The sequence below is a fragment of the Nylanderia fulva genome, unplaced genomic scaffold (assembly GCF_048542155.1).
Source record: "Nylanderia fulva isolate GAGA-0341 unplaced genomic scaffold, ASM4854215v1 Scaffold17, whole genome shotgun sequence".
Lineage (NCBI taxonomy): Eukaryota > Metazoa > Arthropoda > Insecta > Hymenoptera > Formicidae > Nylanderia > Nylanderia fulva.
Window position 1 is genome coordinate 1,522,204 of NW_028189945.1, and position 21,393 is coordinate 1,543,596.

The following is a 21,393-nucleotide window of genomic DNA, read 5'->3' on the forward strand; positions in this document are numbered from 1 at the left end:
AAATAAGAATCTTTATTTATTCTGTTATAATTATATATTTAAACGTGTTTACACAACACAACACATTACACAAACATTATATGCATATATACATACAATTATTTATATGTTTAAAAAATCCTTTGGCATACTTTTATATTTTATAATTAATACAATTTTATTTACCATATATTTAATTTTGTGAAGATTAAACTACTAAAGGCCGCACTGCCTCATTATTGAGAAAAATAATACATTTTAGGAGATATCACAGTATTATTTAATTAGAAAACTTTAGTAAACGATTTTGTTTGACAGCCTCTTACGCAATGTTTACTGTGAACGTACAGTTCACGGTCAGAGCTCACTGGTATACTGAATGCAAGTACCTGATCAGAGGTTGCACTCACATGACCTTGCAGATGCCACCAACTGAAACAGTTCCCTGCTGTACCCACAATATTGCTGATATAACTGTAAATCAAGAGGCTCTCAAACGGGAAAACATAATCTTAATTAATACGAGGAATCTTGAAAAACAAGATCATTAATATTTAGTTGATATGTCCTAAAAAGCTTCCAATCCCTTACAACAATTTAATGTATAATATATACCTCTCTCATGCTTGTTTATATTAGAAACGAAATTTTTAGGTAGAAGAAAATAAAAAGAGAGAGAAATTCATCATAAATTATTTTTTTAGTATTAGTATTTTTAAGCAAGTATTGGATTTATATATGATACTTATAATTAGTAAAATTTTGTACGAGTTATTCAATACTCAATCTTAAATTATATCTAATAATTGATTTGTCTGACTTGAAGTGTTTTTTGTAAGAATAAAAATTAAACATACATTCTCTCTCTCTTTTTCTCTTGTTTACATGTACATGCTACAAATAAAAGATATAAATTATACATAATATTTATGCGTTAGAAGCACTGATATAAGCATTTGTATTGAGAAGCACTGTTGCTGCTACCATAGTTACTTATGATTTTCATGTCTGGAATTCAATAAAGATAAGAAATATTGAGATTCTTTGCTTTTGGACATCATAGGTTATTGAACTCTATAAAAAGCCTGTATGAAAATGTAGATTTTATAACTATATAGGTTTTTTTAGATGTCTTATTATATGAAAAATAATATTTAATTATAAAACAGCTGACCCTCCCAAACAGCTAAGAAATTTCAATATTTCCTAGATTTTTAGAATTAATTTTGGCAGATTATAACAAAGTACTTTATAAATTATAAATTTTCGTAAGTATTTCACAAATATATATATATATATATACTTTTAAAATATTATTTAATACATTTTTCTTTTCATGTTACTGCATTTTCACGGATTATAACGATATATTTTTATTTTGAATCTTTCGTGACTTTTAATTAAAAAGAAAGAGTAAGAGAATAAAAATGTAAAGAAAAAAAAATAAAATTTTCAGAAATTATACTAAAAAAAAAGTAATTTTTTAAACAAATATGCTTTATATAATATTAATATTCTTTCTCGTTATCAACAAAAATCTAATGACTATTCAGCTAAATACTTTTTATCAATCAATATAGAAATACTTTTTTGCAATTATTATATCCAAACTTGAAAGGCATTATAACTTTACTCAATTTACTATATAATTGAGTAACAAAAGATGTATACTTTTCAACAAGTGTACATCTAATAACATAAGATTTTATATATATGTAATTTCCTTTTTTTTGCATTTTAGAAGATCAGAAGAGTATCATATATATATATATATATATTTATACACGTTATAAAATATTCTTATTGCGACTTTTTCGAACAATAACAAATATCTAACGCGTGCAATATATTACCGTACTCTCGGTTTAGGACCGAGGTATAGGAAAAAATTACTGAGAAATTAGAACCTTACAACATAGGCGCATATATCACATTCACATATACATACAATATACGTACAATTTGCTATGATATAATATATAACTATTCTTTTCTCTCTCATGCAATTTTCTAGTTTATGTTCGTTTTCGACAATGTGATAGCGGGACTGTTAACTACCAGCCCGCGCGTAGTAACTTGATAACTCACGCCGTCCTGTAATTTACTGATAGGAGTTAGCACATAGGTCTCGTTCTGTCCTAACTCGTGAGTTATCATCAATGGCAATATCGTACCACCTTCCGACTTTGGTGACTTCTGTTGACTCGTGTCATCCCTCGCATCGGGTTCCGTCTGACAATGACTCTGCGTGGTCTGATTTCTCACGATGAATTCCAGCTTGGCAAACTTCACTTGCGGGAACTGCACCTTCATGAATCGCCGAAACGTCGAGTAGCCCATGCTCTTGACGTCGGGTGACAATTTCTTGCAATATTGCGTGTACAGGTCGTGCACAGTTTTCCGCGTGATATCCGGCGACAGATGTAGCGGCGCGTTCTTAGCGAGCTTGGTCTTCTGCTTGGCCTCCTGCACCTCGATAAAGTTCTTCAGAAATTTCGTCGCGATCTTATATATGTCTAGGGAGAACGTGTTGTGCGGGATCTTCCCGTGATTGCCGTGTACACGTGGCGTTACGCCGTGCGTCATCAGATGCTTCCGAATTCGTTTGATCTGATAATGTGTACAATTCTCCAAGTACAGGAACGCATCCAGGCACACTCTTCGACCCTGATAGACATATTGTGCACGTAATCTACGTCGTTCTGTGTGCCGAGCGGTTTGATAAGGATCCGTCAGGCATGCCATTGTCACCCCCATTAAATACATGTCGTGCTCGGCCTTGGTCAACTCCGCGATGTTTAGTCTGTGTCGATAAACTATCTCGGGATTTAGGTTCTTGAAGCACTGATCGTCGACACACTCGCAGCCTCTTTTGAAGCGTTCTAATACCTGAGTTGGGCTATCCTCCAATTTTGTGGGATCGTAGCTTGGTTGATCGACACTTCGAGCTTTTTTAGTCTTGACTCTTGCAATGGATCTTTTTGATTTGGCATTAGAGACGTTCTTGCATTTTTCATGTTTCTGTAATTTATAAAAAAAACATTAATGACCAGTACATATTAAAAAATGGCAGAAAATTATTTAATGTGATTAAAGTATATACATCTGTATTATGAAGATATATAAATTGTAACAAAATATCAATGCATAAGATTCAATAATTTTTATTAAAAAAATAAATAATAATATATATGTAAATGCAACATATATAACATATATGTAATATAGAATTTTTTAAAATATATAATAAATAGAAGTTTACCTTTTTCTCTGTATTTGTTGCCTCTGATTCCTTTGTTATTTTACTTTTATCAGCAATAACAGTTTGCGCATTAGATATTTCTGATACTTTCACATCACACTTTTCTTCTGTTGTTGGTTCCATGTTGCATCTCTCAATTTGTACAGCACAGCTTTTCTGTCATCCTGCTATAAAAAGATTTTATAATATTCTCAAAATAATTACAACTTTTCAATAATTATTCAAAACAATCATCATTTTCAGTAGCAATAAATTCTAGAGAGTAAGAAGATTCAAAAGATGTGCAAATGTATTAGATTTAAATTTATTTTTTAGAAAAAGAAAACAATTTTTTACGCAATAATTTTTCAATCGCACCGCGTTTTAATCGCACTTTCTGTACTTTGCTTCCTCTCTCTTCCCAAAAGTCAAGAATATACAATAATATCCATTTCATGTTTTGAATGAAGAAAAAAAAATAAGCACATGCAGCTGGCATTGACAAGAAACATATGTTTATTTCTATTGATAGTATCCTTTTTTTCGGACTAGAAATAAGTATAATCCTCCAAGCAGAAGAGGCGGAAGAGACGTCGTACACAGAAAGTGCAGCTGACAAGAAAGAAGTAGGGGGACTAGCCTAAGGTCGAGAATCGCTGATCGCGCCCCTCGGTCACCAACTTTCGTCTCTAAGGCCAGTTACGTCAACATTCCTACTCACCGTAATTTGATTGTCTGTCGCGAGCTCCCTAGCTGGAGCGAGTCCTCTCGCGGTTCGAAAAACGTCACGTCGACGAGACGACACCCTCGCGAACCCGAGCTTGCAGCTGATCGCGATAAATCGCGTTGTATTCACCAGCCAACACTCCCGACGATATGGCGAACGACTAGTTCGTGTTATTGTGTCCAGAGGGGACGGCGACTCCCTCAGGAACGTAACGCAAAAAGGCGCCCAGCTCCTGTCACTTTTGCGTCACAAAAAAAACGCGCTCCGGATGGGCAGCGAATTTGAGTGGATAAATATGTCTAATTTTATTTTTTTTTTATTTGCAGAAATTTTGTGACTCAAATCTTGTATTGTGGCAAAAAAAAAAAAATGCGCCAAGAATTTTATTCGTGCTCTACGTCAAAATGGAAAATTTAATCGACAATTCGATTATATATGAATTAAATATAATTTTATCTTATTGATAGTTCTGTATCTAATTTAAGAAAATTAAATAAAAATAAATAAAATACACGCATATTTATATTTTATAAACACTATAGAGGAAAAATTATGCACTTATTAATTAGAAATAAAGTTTCTTACAATTAATTTTTTAAAATAGAAAATTTAATCAATATAATAAATAATTCACTCATATTGATTAAATTTTTCTATCTTATTGATAGTTTCTAATTTCAAAAATTTTATATAAATAAATAAAATTCATACATATTTTATTTACTCAATAAACGATACATATAAAAACTCTTCAACTATTAATTACACTTAATTTTTCAATACAGAAAATATAAATAACCAGTATAATTCACTCATATATTGATTAATATTTTTTCTATATTATCGATAATTATATATTCTATCTCTATAATCTAATACAATTTAATATAAATAAATAACAAAATTCATGCATATTTTATCAACTCGATAAACACGAAAGAGTGAAACATTATACAGTCATTAATAATGACAATTAAATTTTCTAGAGAAATAATATACGAGAAAATTAATTAAATATATAGAAAATAGCAGATATATTATTATAATATATTGCATATACTAAAATATATACATATATATCATAATACATTTGTTCAATAATATGAGAATCAACGATCTACTCGCGAGAATGTCAAATAAAAAAAAATTCAACAATTTCGGTGTAGCGGGAAAAAAAACTTCCGGATTCACCCTCTCTCCGCTCGTGTCCGGAAGCACGTATGCGGATTATTGATTGATGGAAGGGCGCGGATACAGCCCTGGTGCTCTCTCCCGACGACGCGAGGAAGGAGCGAGCGAGACCTCAAACAAGCACAATGCACAACACCACGAGCACGCTCCAAATAGCATAACGTCGCGCACGTGAGGAGGACCGATGGCGGACGCGAGATTAGAATCGTCCCTTAATTTGTGCAAATTAGAGAGAGCTGAAGAATTTTCCTGCAGAATATTTCCGATCTATTACGACAAATTTTCCCGCGTGTCAGTAGATTAGATTGAATATAGAAGAAATTTTATTTAAAGCGTAAATTGTACTTAAAGTCTTGAAATAAAAAGTATAAGCTTAATTAAGACGAAGAACGAAGGAAAGCAAATCTTATAAGGTTCTGTACAAACGGCTTTATCGTATATAAATCTCCTTATAAGTTTTAAGGTCGTAAAAATGTAGCGGGAACGAATTGGCGCGGCTACCGTAATACCGTAACTTATCGCAAACGTCGTATAAAAACGCGTAATGTTCGCTGTTCCGCACCTATACAATCGTTTTTTCACGTCACGAAATATATAGTTCGTTTTAAATTAAAATGGCAAATATCTATGCAGACGATTTTTACTTTCGTATTTTTGCATGATAATAGATATTTTTCTAATTTTAAGACGATGCAGTCATTGCGTTTCATATCAAAAATATTTGCATTTGAAACAGTAGAAAATATATGTATATAATAAAATATATAAAATAATATATACAAATATAATATTATATTATATATTTTTTATATTTTTTATTAAATATATAATATATTGTATAATATTATATTATATATTTATAATATAATATAATGTAATATTGTATAATATTATATTATATATTTTTTATATACTTTTTCATATAAATATTATCTTATATATTTTATAATTAATGTTACTAGAATGTGTGTATATATAGTGATATATGTATATACATATGTAACATGTTTATTTACATAAATATATTATAATTATTATTAATTATAGATATATACTATATATATATATTATCACACACATTCTACTAACACTATAAAAAATAATATAAGCTGCAAAACAGAGATAATAATGAGTGTACTGAAGACGATATCTGAACAACAGGTTTAAGACTACAGATGATATTTCGTTGCGATAACTCGCATCGAGTTTCTACGCTAAAAGACCGACAACAATGCGAAAATTGTACGTATGATCAATGCGATTCAAACCTGTGCATTTAGTAGAGCAGTGTTGATGGCAGGGACAATTGCAGCTATGCAACGACTTTCGACGGAGAATCATCTTGCCTGCCGCTTCGGTTGGTCCGATACTTATCGTATTGTCGCAGAACGTTGCAAACTTGTTAACAATAGAACGCTGTATAATCAACACACCGCCACGACGCAGAGAGGCTCATCGATTCAGGCTACAGCTCACTCCACAAGCCGACTTAAATCATTGTTCATTTCGTCGATTTCAACTTTCCCCTCCTTGGGTATTTAATGCATCTCGCACGTCATCACACTATTGTAACGAAAAATTACAATATACGGAGTATTTCGCACATTTGCTGTATCCTTAAGAAATTATCCGATATATAATATCCAATTTTTTCTTTCAACATTAATTAAATATTTCCTCCTGACGCGGTTTTCAAACAATTTAAAAAGAGCAACCACAAATTAATAATTTAAATTTCACTATTATTCGATAGAAATACTATTATATATTATATAGAAAAAGAAGTAATAGAGATATAAAGAAAATTTAAATAAAAAAAGTATTTAATTAGATTAACACTTTATTTTAATTGATTGTACACAAACTTTGCATTTTCAATAGTTAATTAAATACTTACTGCTGCTGCTTTTCAAACATAAATATAATAACTTTGCCATCACATTTTAATTCAAATTTCACTATATATTATTCGGTAGAAATACAATTAATTATATTATATAGATAAAGAAGTTGTTAAAATAAATATAATAAAAAATTATTTAATCCGAATTTATACTTTATTTTAATTGATTGTGCGAAGACTTTGAATTTTCAAGTTCTCGAAAAGTTGTTTTGCTGAACTACTCTGTGCATCATCGCGTCAACGTTATGCAATGCAAAATTGGTACACGATACTGCAAGTAACTGACTCGATCGATGCAACGAACAAAATTCGCTGGTAGCAAAAGTTCGTTCGCAGAATTATTGCCGCGTCGTAATTAAACGTTGCGCGATAACATCGGTTATTCGAATCGATGCTATCGCAAGTGAAATGAGAATCTCTAGAGACACTTTCAACTTTGATGGAAGACAAAAATTCTTCTTGGAAGTGCGAGCGCATTCTCGGATTAAACGCATTCTTTGTCTTGCAATTAGACGTAAAGTCTCGATTTTCTCGACCCACCTTGTACATCGGCAAGTCAACAACAGCTAATCATTAGTTTCCTATATATTGTCAATTGACATTGCAACACACGTTTTTTATCTTCTACTTAAACGTATGCCATTATGACAACTCATTGTCAGCAACGTCCTGCTCGTAATGTTTTATTCGAACATATTAGCGTACAAACATTTGCGATTAATGTTTTATATAAAATATTTTTTGTACAAAACGTAAAATATTATACAAAAAATATTTTCATTACATTATACTTATTAATGTCAAATATTATATAAAAATGATTTTATATATAAAATAGCGTACAAAGAATGCGATTAATATTTAATATTATATATATATATATATATATATATATATATATATATATAAAACGATGAAATTATTATAAACTATTGCATTATAAAATAATATTTTTCACAGTAAATAAAGATTTGTAGAATAAATACTATTTCCACAGACTAAAGATATATTTGTGTGCGATTACTTAATAGAATATAATGATACTATTCATTTAAAACGTAGAAAAAATTTAAATATCCTGCTCTGTGTTCTAATGATAATACAGATAAAAAACTTGTTAGAAATGTTGACACAATAGATGCAGATGCAATATATTACACCTGTATTTATAGAGTCGCTATTTTTAAATGTTTCCAATTATACATATCTCATTATTCGGCGATATTAATATCTCGTAGCGCATGTTCGAAATTTCTGACTTCTCCGATAAGACAATAGGGCACGTTATCGTCGTTCTCTATTTACAGTCAATTACGTCTCTCTCTATGCATACACAAGACGGCGGACGTTGTCTCACGTGTTTCACGCTCGCGGGGATGCATCAGTCACGTTGCACACGATTGCACGCGCTATATGCGCTATGCAGGAGAGCGCTTCATCAAAGTTGCACGAGGGTTCTTTTTGATCGATACCAATGTACTCGCAACCGTACGGCAACCCTTTCGCGAAGGGACGCCTACGCGTTAATAAATCCTTTGTTGTTCAGAAAATAGCCGCATAACAAATAGCTTTAAATTATAACACTCGATATTAGATCACGACAAATCCATTTTATGTGAACTGAAGCGACAATTAAGATATTATTACTCCAACGTTATTATTTAATATATTCCTAATTGTGTCATCATTTTTTCATCGGCGGTTTTTATTTGTAGAAGAAAGAATCGGTAAATTATTTTACGACAAATGAACTGAAGTGATAATCAAGATATTATTACTCCAAACTTATTATTTAATATCCCTAATTGCGTGGTATAATTTTTTGATCGGTTGTTTTTATTTGTAGAAGGAACAATCGATATTAAATTAATTTACGACAAATTAAATTTATATGAACTGAAGCGATAATCAAAATATTATTACTCCAAAGTTGTTATTATATTTAATATCCCTATAATTGTGCCATAATTTTTGATCGGTGGATATTTGTAAAAGAAACAATCTATATTAAATTAATTTACCACAAATCAATTTTATATGAACTAAAGCGATAATCAAAATATTATTACTGCAAAGTTATTCTTTAATATCCATAATTGTGCCATAATTTTTTGATTCGTGGTTTTTATTTACTATCTAATATTCCTATAACTGTGTTATAATTTTTTTCATCAGTTTTATTATAAAATAGAAGGCATAATCGATATTAAAAGTTGAGTAAGAATCAAAATATTACTATTTGAAAATTATTATTTAATATCCCTAATCATAGGTCATAATTTTTTGATCGGTAGTTTTTATTTACTATCTAATATTCCTATAATTGTGTTATAATTTTTTTCATCAGTTTTATTATAGAATAGAAGGGATAATCGATATTAAAAGTTGAGTAAGAATCAAGATATTGCTATTTGAAAATTATTATTTAATATCCTTAATCATATGTCATAATTTTTTGATCGGTAGTTTATTATAGAAAGACGATTAAAGTAAGATTCTTACAAGAATACTGAAAACATGTTTTACATTGCATTTACCGCGTTATTTCCGGCCATCCCTTTATCGCGCTCACGATATTTCGCGGAGAATTCTTATCACACCCATAGAAGATTTGACTTTTATTACGCTTGGAAGATTTGACGGTCGATTTGCTTCGCAAGAATTATTACTTTGCTGAATAATTCGCCACGGCCTGCAATTATGTATCACGCAAATTTAGCGCAACCGTCCGTTCATTTGCACGATATTCACGTCACGCGGACATTTAGCTCCTATCTACAGTATATATATTTATACTTGACTAGTCTAGTGTCCTATATACTTGATAAGCCGTCGTGTTATCAGCCTCAAACCGATGTTGGTGGTCAATACCTCGAAAACGAGTTTACCGACAATACTATACAGTTCGTTTCAGATTTCACGGACTCCATTGATCAAAAACTACCACGTAACTGATATGCATCACATATCAGTATTTAACAAGTTTCATATTTAAGAGATAGATATATACCCAAATTATCGCCTTGAAATTTTAGACAATCAAAAAGAATTTTATAAGCTCAAGTATAATTTAAATTGTTTTTAAATTAAAACAATGAAATTCCTAATCTGTTAAATTATACATATATAATTAATCTAATCAATTGCAAAAAAAAAATTTATTTCTAACTCGTTGATACCGGCTACAATGTAATATTTATAATATAATATGCATATAATTTTTTAATAAACTTGTTAATAAACTTATTTTCTACATAATTAAGTATAATACAAAATATTCATTTATTATATTTTATAAATAACGTAAAATAAAAAAACTCTTATTGTTAGAAATGTTATATAGTGATTATTTCTAAAACCAGCATCGCGAAGTTATTACATCCTCAAAAACTGTTATGAATCAACAATATATGTTATACCCGCTATATGATACATATATTACGTGCGGAAAAAGTTTGCAAATAATATGGCGAACGTATGTGATGTGGGAATCATTCTCTTTCGTACATGATTTCCATTGATTATAATCTTTTCTTGTATACCTGGGTACCATATTATACGCTTCATAAGCTCGCTTCCGCGACACTTTTTCCCACGAAATCCCGCGTGCTGTTAGATCACATCGCGCTCCCGTTAAATCACCGACACACACCGTGAGCCTCCCACTGGAGTATTTTTTTTCGCGTGCAAAAAATTCTCGGCGAAAATGCTATATATATATATATACATACGACAAAATATCGCAACAATGCAATCCACTCGACTCGCACTTGATTTACACTCGCGCGTCTATTTTCGTCGAGGTATAACCTCCGGCTTCTAAGCCAATAACTCCATCGCGCGGCTATTATCCACCCGCGCGTATATATATACGTATACAAATATACACGAAAACACATACATACGCACGCGCCGGCGCGCATGCAGGATTATATATGCACCGTTCGTTCGCGAATGATGGGTAATTAAAAAATGCGGAAGTATATGTATCGCGTGGACGGAAGTATATCGGCGTTTTTCGCAGACGAATTTTCCGAAGAATTTTCCACGAGGGAAAAAAATGGAGACGCGAGCGGCTCCTCGCGCACGCACACACCCGTTGACACTCCGCGTGTGATCGATAGAATCGCACGCCGTCGTCGCCGGCGACTCCTCCCTCCCTCAACCCCTTCTACTACGCCCACGTCACGCACTTATCGTGTATGCACACTTTGCGCAGTTGCGAGGAATCGGAGTCGCAGTCGTGCTTCGCGTGTCTCGAGACCGATCACGAGACGAAATTCAGGAAATTCCAGGCGCTCTGGGAGGAACTCCGTGACGCTACGTCGTCGTCGCGGAATCCGCGACGGACGCGTCGTCGCGACGGAGCCGCGGGTGGCGTCGCCGCAGGGGCGAATGGGATTTTTCTAGGAACCCCGGGGGAACATCGGACTCGCGAAGAGTGAGAAAAATTCATCCTTGCTTATTGTTTGATTCATCGGAAGCCGTCGTTGTCGATTACGACGTCAGTTTCTGTCCGAATTAAATTTTTCGATTTTGACAGGTGTTGTTCTATCTGACGCGCCGAGAGTCGACGCTCGTTTTTCTTACGGCCCTGAGGGGCGATGGAGGGGAGGATGAGGGAGATCCACCAATCGCGAACGAATCGAATCCACGGAGGGGGAGGCGAGCGCACGTGACTCGCGGCGTGTCGCGCTGTCAAAATCGGGCGCGATCTTATCCGCATGGATTTTGACAGATCTATTCTAATTTTTTTTAATGAATGTGTTAATTTATAACGTGATAATTATAACGTATGATTTATTAGAAAATTTATAATTTTTTGTATTAAGTTAGGCCTACATACATATCTCTTTCTCCCGATGAGCTCGAGGTTTTTTTTTTCTTTCGTGAATCGGAGTAGAAATGAATAAATTATTTCTTTACATGTGTATGGAAATATGGAAAATTATTATGTGGATTATAATTCAAGTATGAATAATTGACGGTGAGTATAAAAGGGATTAAAACTTATAGTTGCGTGATAAAAGCATAAACTCATTCAGGTCACGAAACATATTAAACTAGAAACTTATATGTACATGAGTCTCTCGGAAGTCAAACTGATCATTTCTATTTTTTATATACGTTTCTTGGTTTTAATAACACGTCATTAAAATTAAGAAATGTACAAAAAATGCTGCAGCTGATTAGTTTGACTACTCAATAGTTCATATGTATAATACTATATTAGTACTTTCAAATTAATAATAGCATTTGTTTAAAATTATGTATAAAATATATCTCTAAATAAAGAATAATAATCGGCGCGTTCTAGAAATTAAAAATTTATGAAGCTACATTTAAAGAAACTAAAAAAAAACAGACATGAAAGACGAATCAAATAACGTGTCGATTGACGTCATCAAATAAGATGCTATCCTTTAAGTAGTTACAAAGCGAATGCAGAATATGTGGAAGCGTTTACGGTGGAAGGTATTTCACGAGATCACTCAATTATTCACTCCATCAGGCGGGAAATTGATTTATCGTCATCGTCAAACGGCTACTATAATTCGCACGTGAGAGGAAAAATTTACAAACGACACTTTATAACTTAATTAAGACTTGCCACTGATCGCTATCATTCGATAACGAACGCGAAAGTTAGCTTCAGTGAGAAATTTATCATTTAATGATTTAAGGACAGGAAACTTGAGAGCAAGGTGTCGATCGAATCATTAATTAATTGTAACATCATTCATTAATGAATAGAATGTACTCTCGATTTAATCGCGATGAGATGCGAATAAAAGAACCGTGAGTTTGATTGTTTGCGAATCAATAATAATGAGTATATGCATATGACTTCCGTCAATAAAACTGCCAATCCATTATACGTCAATCGTATCTTGATTGAAGAAAAAGAAGAAAAAAATGTAGGAATAACTCGAGCCAGCGGAGAGATTGACAAATAAATTAATCACTCTTCACTTAATAAAAAGCGAATGACGCGTGTTATTTTTCTCGTGTAACATAATTATTTATGTAGAATGTTGGAGAAACTTGCAAATAAAGTAAATAGTGTGTATATATGTATGTATGTATATAAGAAGAGAAAAGAATTGATTTAGATATATAATCAATGATATTTATAAATGAATAATATCTAAATAATTTTAATAACATCTAAATAAAATTAATAATATATTATTAAACTAAAATTTTCTTAAAACAATAAATTCTAACATATGATTTTACGTCAATAGATATCAATTCTTTCTAAATTATTTTTGTTCTTTCTATAGCAACAGCATCTTCTACGTTCTCTCTCGGCCGTGAAAACTCTCGAGCAATAATACAGGAAAAAATCGATAAACGTTACACACGATTTGAGGAATAAAATACGAAGACTTGGTCGAGCGATCATATACTCCCGAGGCACATTTCCAGTTTTCAATCAATCGAAAAAGTCTCCATTCCAGTAAGTAAATGAATAATAGAGTACAGATCCCACATTGTGTTAGCTGGGCAATATATCGGTAGTGTTAAAACGGAATTAAAATAAAAAAATTCTTTCCTTTTCCTATCGTTTTTTTACCCATACACACACAAAAAAAGTTTATTGAATTCGAATAAGTATTTATTTCAATTACTGCCAAATAAATCATTTATTTGAAACTAAAAATATTGATTTGATGTGAAAAATATTTATTTGTTTCAAATAAATGATTTATTACCATAAGCAGTATTAAACTAAATATTTATTAATTTAGTCTTTTTTTTTCAGTGCACGTCAATTAAAGAAGAGAATGTGCGACTTACACTCCCCGCGCAGGGGAAATGACGTAAATTCAAACTGCGCATTTAGATGTGCAGATCTGGAAACACTCGGAATCTCTTTCCACGCACCTGGCGATGTATTTCAAATCAAAAGCACACAATTGTTTTATATTGTCTACGTTTATTATTATTAGCGTTTATGAGTAAATGACATGATATGTTACAATTTCGTCAAGTAAACTCCGTGTGACCCGACTTAAAAAAAAAAAACTATTGTTAAAGATATAATATATACATAAATAATTATTCCAAGAATTCCTTATTTAAAGTTTTTTATGCATCTAAAAGCGTGAACATTTTTACTCCAAATACATAAAATATATAAATTCAGAAAAAAATCAGATATTGCTATAAAAAGTTGAATTTTTTCTATTGAATTTTATGTATCTTTTTTCTATTGTACATATATATTTCTGAAACTGTTTTCCATCATTTCAGTCATCCTATAAAAAAAGTAAGCTCCGTGACCGACTTTAAAAAATGCATTGTCAAACACACACCTTTTATCTTTAAACTCGATCAAAAATCCTAGGTTGCAGTAACTTTTTCGCTTTCAAAGACGAGTTTAAAAAAAAAATAAGTAGAAAAATAAATTCTCTCTCTCTTTCTTCGTTTCATAAATAGATCCATAGATAATTCTCAAAACTAGAGAAAAGAAGGGCGAACAAAAATTCACAACTTTAAAAAAAGCATTGTCAAATACACACCTTTTTATCTCTAAACTCAAAAATATACCTAGAACCTAGATCGCAGTAACTTTTTCGCTTTCAGAGACGAGTTTCAAAAAAATAAGTTGAAACAAATTTTCCCTCTTGCTTCCCGTTTCACAAATAGATCCATAAATAATTCTCAAAACTATACTGAAAAAAAAAATTATTAAATTAATAAATATTTATTTCAATACTGTCAAATAAATCATTTATTTGAAACAAACAAATATATATATCTGTTTTGAAAAGGATTATTCTATATGAAATAAATATTTGCTCGCATATCAACATCATTATATAGTTTCAAATAAATAATTGACAAAGCAGTGTTGGAATAAATATTTATTCGAATTCAATAAATGTTATTTTTCAGCGAGTAGAGAAGAAGAAGGGCGAGAACAAACTCACCCGCCTCGAGCAGCTCCAGGTCCAGGTTGCCGCTACGACTGCGGCTAATGCTGCTGCTGCAGGCGTTGTAGCCGCTGCTGGAGCGAAGAGCGGCGGTCTCCTCCATCGCCCGGGAGGCGCTACGCTTGAACTGCTCCAGGAAGCTGTCGATCTGGTTCTCGATGCTGGTGGGCGAGCTGGCCATCGTTCAAACAATCCGGCGTACGTACGACGTTTGACACGTGCGAGATCGATTTTACCGATACCGTGTATGCGACACCGGCCCGGACGACGACGTCCTCGACGAGGGAGAGAGAAAGAGAGAGAGAGAGAGATAAGGACAGAGACAGATGAATAGACAGAACGAACGGACGGAACCGCGCGGTTTACGATTACAAGGACTACATCGTAGAATCACTTGCACTTGTGCCCGCGATCGGTCCCCGGACGCACGTCAATGTTTCCTCCCGGGGAACGACGCGGGTTAACGACGTGACCCGGCCCTTGACGCGGCACCACCTCGTTTAGCCGTGCGATGCTGCTGCATGTCCGCTGGCTTTTCCCTCGTTGCTGCCGCAACGTTCCGCTGTCGTCGCGGTACAGAGAGAAGAGACCCGCGGCGTCTCGGGAAAACGCCAAAACTGAAATGACATACCGCGCGCGCGCTGCCGCAGTGTTTTCGCGGCAGGTGTCGCATAAGCTGCGCCGCTCGACCGGCGCGTTTCACGTTTCACCTGAACTCCCTTCCCTCGTAGACCAGCGAATACTACGTCTATCTCGGGGTGGGGTGTAAGGGGAAGGGTCAGACCGCAAGGGCGTTGATCGGGTCCGGTAATAATCTTTATCGCGTGTCGGGGATGATAAGAGAAAAGAATCGAGGAGATTGAAAAGTTTCGGAAATATTGTATGACAGAAGAGATAAAAGTCGAAATTATTCAAGAAATTTTTAAGCGAGATTTTTTTCTGAATTTATATATTTTATTGATTATGTGATTTTTGGGTTTAATATAAAAGAAAGAATCCTTAGAATAAATATTTAATATACGAGTTTGACAATGCTTTTTTATAGGCATATTGTATGATAGAAAACTGTTTCGGAAATATACATAAAATATAATTAAAAAGTTCGACGTAAGAGCGAGATTCGATTTTTTCTGGATTTATATATTTTATTAATTTCGAATAGATTTTTGTGCTTATATAAAAGAAATTGGAATAAATATTTATAATATGTGTATTTAACAATGCTTTTTATAGGAACATTGAAATGCTGGAAAAGTTTCGGAAAATAACAGAAAAAAGATAAACATAAAAATAATTAAATAAAAAAATATATAAGTAAGATTCGATTTTTCTGAATTTAAGTAATAATCTTTATCACGTGTCGGGGATGATAAGAGAAAAGAATCGAGGAGATTGAAAAGTTTCGGAAATATTGTATGACAGAAGGGATAAAAGTCAAAATTATTCAAGAAATTTTTAAGCGAGATTTTTTTCTGAATTTATATATTTTATTGATTATGTGATTTTTGGGTTTAATATAAAAGAAGGAATCCTTAGAATAAATATTTAATATACGAGTTCGACAATGCTTTTTTATAGGCATATTGCGTGATAGAAAACTGTTTCGGAAATATACATAAAATATAATTAAAAAGTTCGACGTAAGAGCGAGATTCGATTTTTTCTGGATTTATATGTTTTATTAATTTATTCGCGAGTAGATTTTTGTGCTTATATAAATTAAAAAAGGAATTAGAATGAATATTTATAATAATATGTGTGTTTAACAGTGCTTTTTATAGGAACATTGAAATGCTGGAAAAGTTTCGGAAAATAACAGAAAAAAGATAAATATAAAAATAATTAAATAAAAAAATATATAAGATTCGATTTTTCTGAATTTATATATTTTATGAATTTCGAGCAGATTTTTGCGCTTATATAAAAGAAATTGATAAAGAAATCCTTAGAATAAATATTTAATGTATTTCACAATACTTTTTTATAGAAGCATTGAAATGATGAAAAACAATTTCAGAAACATACAACAGAAAAAAGATGAATAAAATATAATTTAAAAATTCAACGTAAGAGCAAAAGTTGATTTTTTCTGAATTTATATATTTTATTAATTTCGAGCAGATTTATGCGTTTATATAAAAGAAATTAATGAAAAAATCCTTCGAACATTTAATGTGTTTGATAATGCTTTTTTTATAGAAACACTGAAATGATGGAAAACAGTTTCGAAAATATATAACAAGCAAAAAGATGAATAAAATATACTTAATTAAAAAATTTTACATAAGAGAGAGATTCGATATTTGTTGAATTTATATATTTTATTTTAAAAAATTTAAAAAAAAAAATTCTTAGAATAATTATTTAATATATGTTTGACAATGTTTTTTTCAAGTCAGTCACATGGAGTTTACTTGATAAAATTGTATTTTATAATTTAAGCGTAAACATAATAATGATGAACTATATAGTAAGTACCTATATAAAACAATTGCTGCTGAATACTTTTTTCAGTATTCTCGATATTACATGCTTGCTTACAAGCAATATTTTTATTTGCGGTAATAATTAATTGTATTAATATATTCAAAATATTTTTACTAATAATTGTGAGCTACCGTGCGCAGTTTATTTGGTAAAAATGCCGACAGTATTTTGAAATTTTTTCGGTACTCTCGCGATATAACACACGCTTTTTGCAGATGATATTTATTTTTAAATATCTTAAAATTGTCTGATTAAATAATATTTCTTGCGCTGAAATCACGCGCATATCACTAAATCTGTCAGATTCAATTTTATATTATAATCGAGATTTCGAGATCAATATATAAATAATAAAAATGAATAATTAGACTCACATTTCGACTATTCATCTTCTCCGATCTCGGCGTAATCTGGATTCCTCACCAGCATCGTTTATCCCGTAGAATGTAGAAAATCAACTTCTGCATTTCAGGAACTATCCTCGTAGGAGTTTCACAAGAAACACTCGCGTTATTTTTTTTTTAATTATCACATTTTCGACGCGTTTCGATTAAACGCGAGAGCTTATTTCCATACGAATAAAACCGACGCTCTATTTATTTCGCTGCTTTTTTCAAGGCCTATTTATCGCAGAGCTTTATCGAAATCGAACGATGATTCGACGACTTCCTTCGCGCAACGCACCAGAAAAGTCACCGATATTATATTCCAGAAATGGCACATCACTATATTTCATATTTCACTCACGCAATAATCGACGACGAGGAAATCGCGGAAATCACAAGGGAAGAGATTCGCCGATTATTCAATGTATCGTATTAATTCGACGACGCCACGAAAGTATAATATATTATCACTTTTGTTTGGAACAAAAATTGTCCACCGAATTTCGAGGAAAAACACGATTGTCGCGATGTTTTAAAAAAAATTGAGCACCGAAAAGTCATCGAAAATCGTAACCACGAATACCGAGAATCGTCCAAGCAGCCGCGATTCCGAGAATTAGCTCCTTCAGCGAGATCCAGAAAGAAAGAGAGGGAAAGAGAGCGAAAAAAAGAGAAGGAAACAGACAGGATTCGTTTCCCGGACACACTCGCGATCGCGTATTTCGCTAATATATACGATTAATACACGCACTTCTCGCGGTTCGCCAAATATTTCCGGCTCGACGATTCGCGAGAAAGTTCTCGAGAACAACGCACGATAGTGAAAAATGTCACAATAGCAACATGGCGACGCGACCGTGTCGTAGCTAAGCTTCGCGATTTTTACGAAGATTATACGGACCTACTTCGTCGCGTAATGACACTTCGACACGATGCTCCGAAAACAAGAGCGGAAACGCGCAATCGCCCGCTTAGAACACGCTCGAGCACGGCGAAGATCTCCGGAAAATTCGCGTCGAAAGCGGAGCCGGGACTTCTCGCTTCTGCACCCTCGGAAAGTCGCGCGCGCGAACTTTTCGCAGCTCGAGCAGGAGCGGTGACGTCACGCGTCACGTGACGACTCTCGCTCTCGGGAGACCGAGCGTCGAGAAATTCGCGGCCGATTCGCGGCCGAATCTTCGCGCCTGCACTCACGATCGATAATTAATATAAAGATAGTAATTAGCGCGAAACATTAATTAATATACTCACACTCACGTTACTTTCGCGGAGCGGAGATGAAAGTGCGACTGTTGACCGCGAATTACGCGAAATGCGCCAGATGGCAGCAGCAATCTAGATCGTGCTCGAAAATATCTTCGTCGCCTAGGGTGAAGCGCGCGATTGGCCAATCAGGACGAAGAGATTCTGGCTCGCCGATTGATCGTCGCAGAAATTGTCCAACCAATCGGAGGCCGCGGATCTTCATTCTGATTGGCGGACTAAAATTTGGTCGACCAATCGGAGCGCGAGAATTTCTCTCGATCGCTCTAGATAAATATATTTCCGAACACACAATCCAGAATGCTGCTGCTGCCCTCTGAGCTTCGCATTATTCGCGGTAAACGGTCGCGTTTGTTGTCGCTCCGCGAAAGTACGCGAGTGAATATTAATTATACTAATTTCGCGCTAATTATTGTCTTTACGTTGAGCGGGCGATTGCGCGTTTCCGGTTGCGCTCTCGGATCGTCGTATCGAAGTATCGTTTCGCGACGAACGATCGAGTTGTAAGGGATTGTAAAGATCGCCAAAGTCAGCTCGACACGTCGCCATGTTGCTATTATTGTTGTATTTTACTTTCGTGCGGTGCTCTTGAAATCTTTCTCGCGAATCGTCGAGCCGGAAATATTTAGCGAAGAAAGAGAAGTAGTGTATTAAACGTATATTAGCGAAATACGCGATCGCGAGTGTAAGTGTTCGAGAAACGAGTCCTTTTATCTCTCTCTCTCTTTCTCTTCTCTCCTTGTTTCGAAGGACCGAATTCCCGGAATAGAAAATATAGTGATGTGTCATTTCTGGAGTATCGGCGACTCCTGGTGCGTCGCGAAGGAAATCGTCCTTCGATGAGGCTCTCTGATAAATGAGCCTTGAAAAAGCGGCTAAAATGCCTCAAAAATGTGATAATTAAAAGCCGGTTGCACAACAAAAAAAAGTAACAAGTGCAATAGTGTTTTGAAGCTTCTACGAGAATAATTCCGGACGCATAGGTTGGTCTTCTGCAGGAAAAATGGTGCTCTAGAGGAATCCAGAATAATATATGCCGAGTCACGAGAAGAAGAATTAGTCCAAATGTGAGACTAATTTTGTATTTTGTTATTTATTGATAAAGCGATAGAAAAAAATAAATGCCTAAGTATTGACTGGATATTGTGTCAAAATATAAATATACACAATATTGTAAAGTTTTGGCAAAATCGGAGAGGATTCCTTTTTTTGAAATATATTCATTTTATTATTTATAAAAGCAATGAGAGAAGACAATCATTCTAAACAGATTTAGTTTCTCGAAATGCATAAATTAAAAAATGCGTAAAATAACATCTCGTTAATATAGTTTTTCATAATATAATTCTAAATTTTGTGTGATTGCATATTTATGTTTCTTATACGAGTATATTTTCAGCATTAGAATTGCATTCAATTTTCTTGAAAAAAAATTTAGTGATATTACATATTTATATATTTTTTGCGACTGATGATGTAATATACAGCCTACTTGAGCTTCTCCACTGACGTAACTTTGCGTTTTCTCATAAACTAAAACTGATAAGAGTTTCGCATCATTCTGTTATGTTCTAGCTCTAACAGAGTGTAAATATCTCAATCTATTTTTATAAATAACTCCGGCGCGACTTTGTGTCGACATCTCTCTTTTTCTCACAAATTTTTATATATTTTCATTTATTTAATTTTATTTTTTTATTTAATCTTTTTTATTTACAAATTTCTAAGACATTGATATTATTTTTTAGTGACCTATTTTCTTCTCCTTCGATCTATTTCACTTTTTTCGACAAAAGAAATAAAAATTTTCATTTATTTAATTTTATTTTTTTATTCAATCTTTTTTATTTACAAATTTCTAAGACATTGATATTATTTTTTAGTGACCTATTTTCTTCTCCTTCGATCTATTTCACTTTTTTCGACAAAAGAAATAAAAATTTTCATTTATTTAATTTTATTTTTTTATTTAATCTTTTTTATTTACAAATTTCTAAGACATTGATATTATTTTTTAGTGACCTATTTTCTTCTCCTTCGATCTATTTCACTTTTTTCGCCAAAAGAAATAAAAATCACAGTTGACAGTATGTGTCGACATCTCTTTTTTTCTCACACAATTTTTATTTTCATTTACTTCATTTTATTTATTTATTTACAAATATCACAGATATTAGTTTTTAATCCTCTATTTTCTTCTTCTTTGATTTTCTACTTGAATTTTTTCAACAAACAAAAAAAACGAAAATGACAGTTGACAGTATTTATAAAGC

At 33.0% G+C, this 21,393-nt stretch overlaps 3 protein-coding genes and 1 long non-coding RNA gene across 17 annotated transcripts in view; 2 read left to right on the top strand and 2 right to left on the bottom strand.

Annotated features, from left to right (window-relative positions):
- On the bottom strand, positions 1-15,048 carry LOC114938316 (uncharacterized). Of its 6 annotated transcripts, none has more exons than XM_085481123.1 (3): positions 14,982-15,048; positions 3,242-3,408; positions 1-3,000 (listed from the first exon to the last, which is right to left on the bottom strand). In XM_085481123.1, the coding sequence occupies exons 2-3, from the start codon at positions 3,362-3,364 to the stop codon at positions 1,990-1,992; spliced, it is 1,134 nt and encodes a 377-aa protein (XP_085337249.1). In that variant the 5' UTR covers positions 3,365-3,408; positions 14,982-15,048; the 3' UTR covers positions 1-1,989. The 6 variants fall into 6 exon arrangements, with proteins under 6 accessions (XP_085337249.1, XP_085337250.1, XP_029168041.1 ...); XM_085481124.1 differs by having other exon boundaries at positions 3,242-3,405; positions 14,982-15,045; XM_029312208.2 differs by lacking the exon at positions 14,982-15,048 and adding an exon at positions 6,407-6,462.
- The window catches only part of LOC114938314 (guanine nucleotide exchange factor DBS), a 29,391-nt gene extending 10,481 nt beyond the window's left edge, over positions 1-18,910 (bottom strand). Inside the window, exons 1-2 of one of the 6 annotated variants that reach the window (XM_085481120.1) lie at positions 10,773-11,392; positions 6,407-6,701 (exon numbers count right to left, since the gene is read on the bottom strand). In XM_085481120.1, coding sequence (XP_085337246.1) covers positions 6,407-6,479 — 73 coding nt within the window. In that variant the 5' untranslated portion in view covers positions 6,480-6,701; positions 10,773-11,392. Of the gene's footprint in view, positions 1-6,406; positions 6,891-10,583; positions 11,393-14,981; positions 15,615-17,845 lie in introns of those variants that run through there. The other 5 variants (XM_085481118.1, XM_085481122.1, XM_085481117.1 and 2 more) reach the window with 5 other exon arrangements.
- LOC114938321 (uncharacterized) lies at positions 11,175-14,745 on the top strand. 4 transcript variants are annotated; one of them, XR_014924380.1, is made up of 4 exons: positions 11,175-11,482; positions 11,585-12,602; positions 13,329-13,504; positions 13,811-14,745. It is a non-coding gene; the product is annotated as an uncharacterized LOC114938321 (long non-coding RNA). The 4 variants fall into 4 exon arrangements; XR_003821049.2 differs by having other exon boundaries at positions 11,585-12,028; positions 13,811-14,744; XR_014924379.1 differs by having other exon boundaries at positions 11,585-13,504.
- The window catches only part of Gyg (glycogenin 1), a 24,530-nt gene continuing 18,208 nt past the window's right edge, over positions 15,072-21,393 (top strand). Inside the window, exon 1 of the mRNA XM_085481116.1 lies at positions 15,072-15,182. Coding sequence (XP_085337242.1) covers positions 15,143-15,182 — 40 coding nt within the window. The 5' untranslated portion in view covers positions 15,072-15,142. The remainder of the gene's footprint in view (positions 15,183-21,393) is intronic.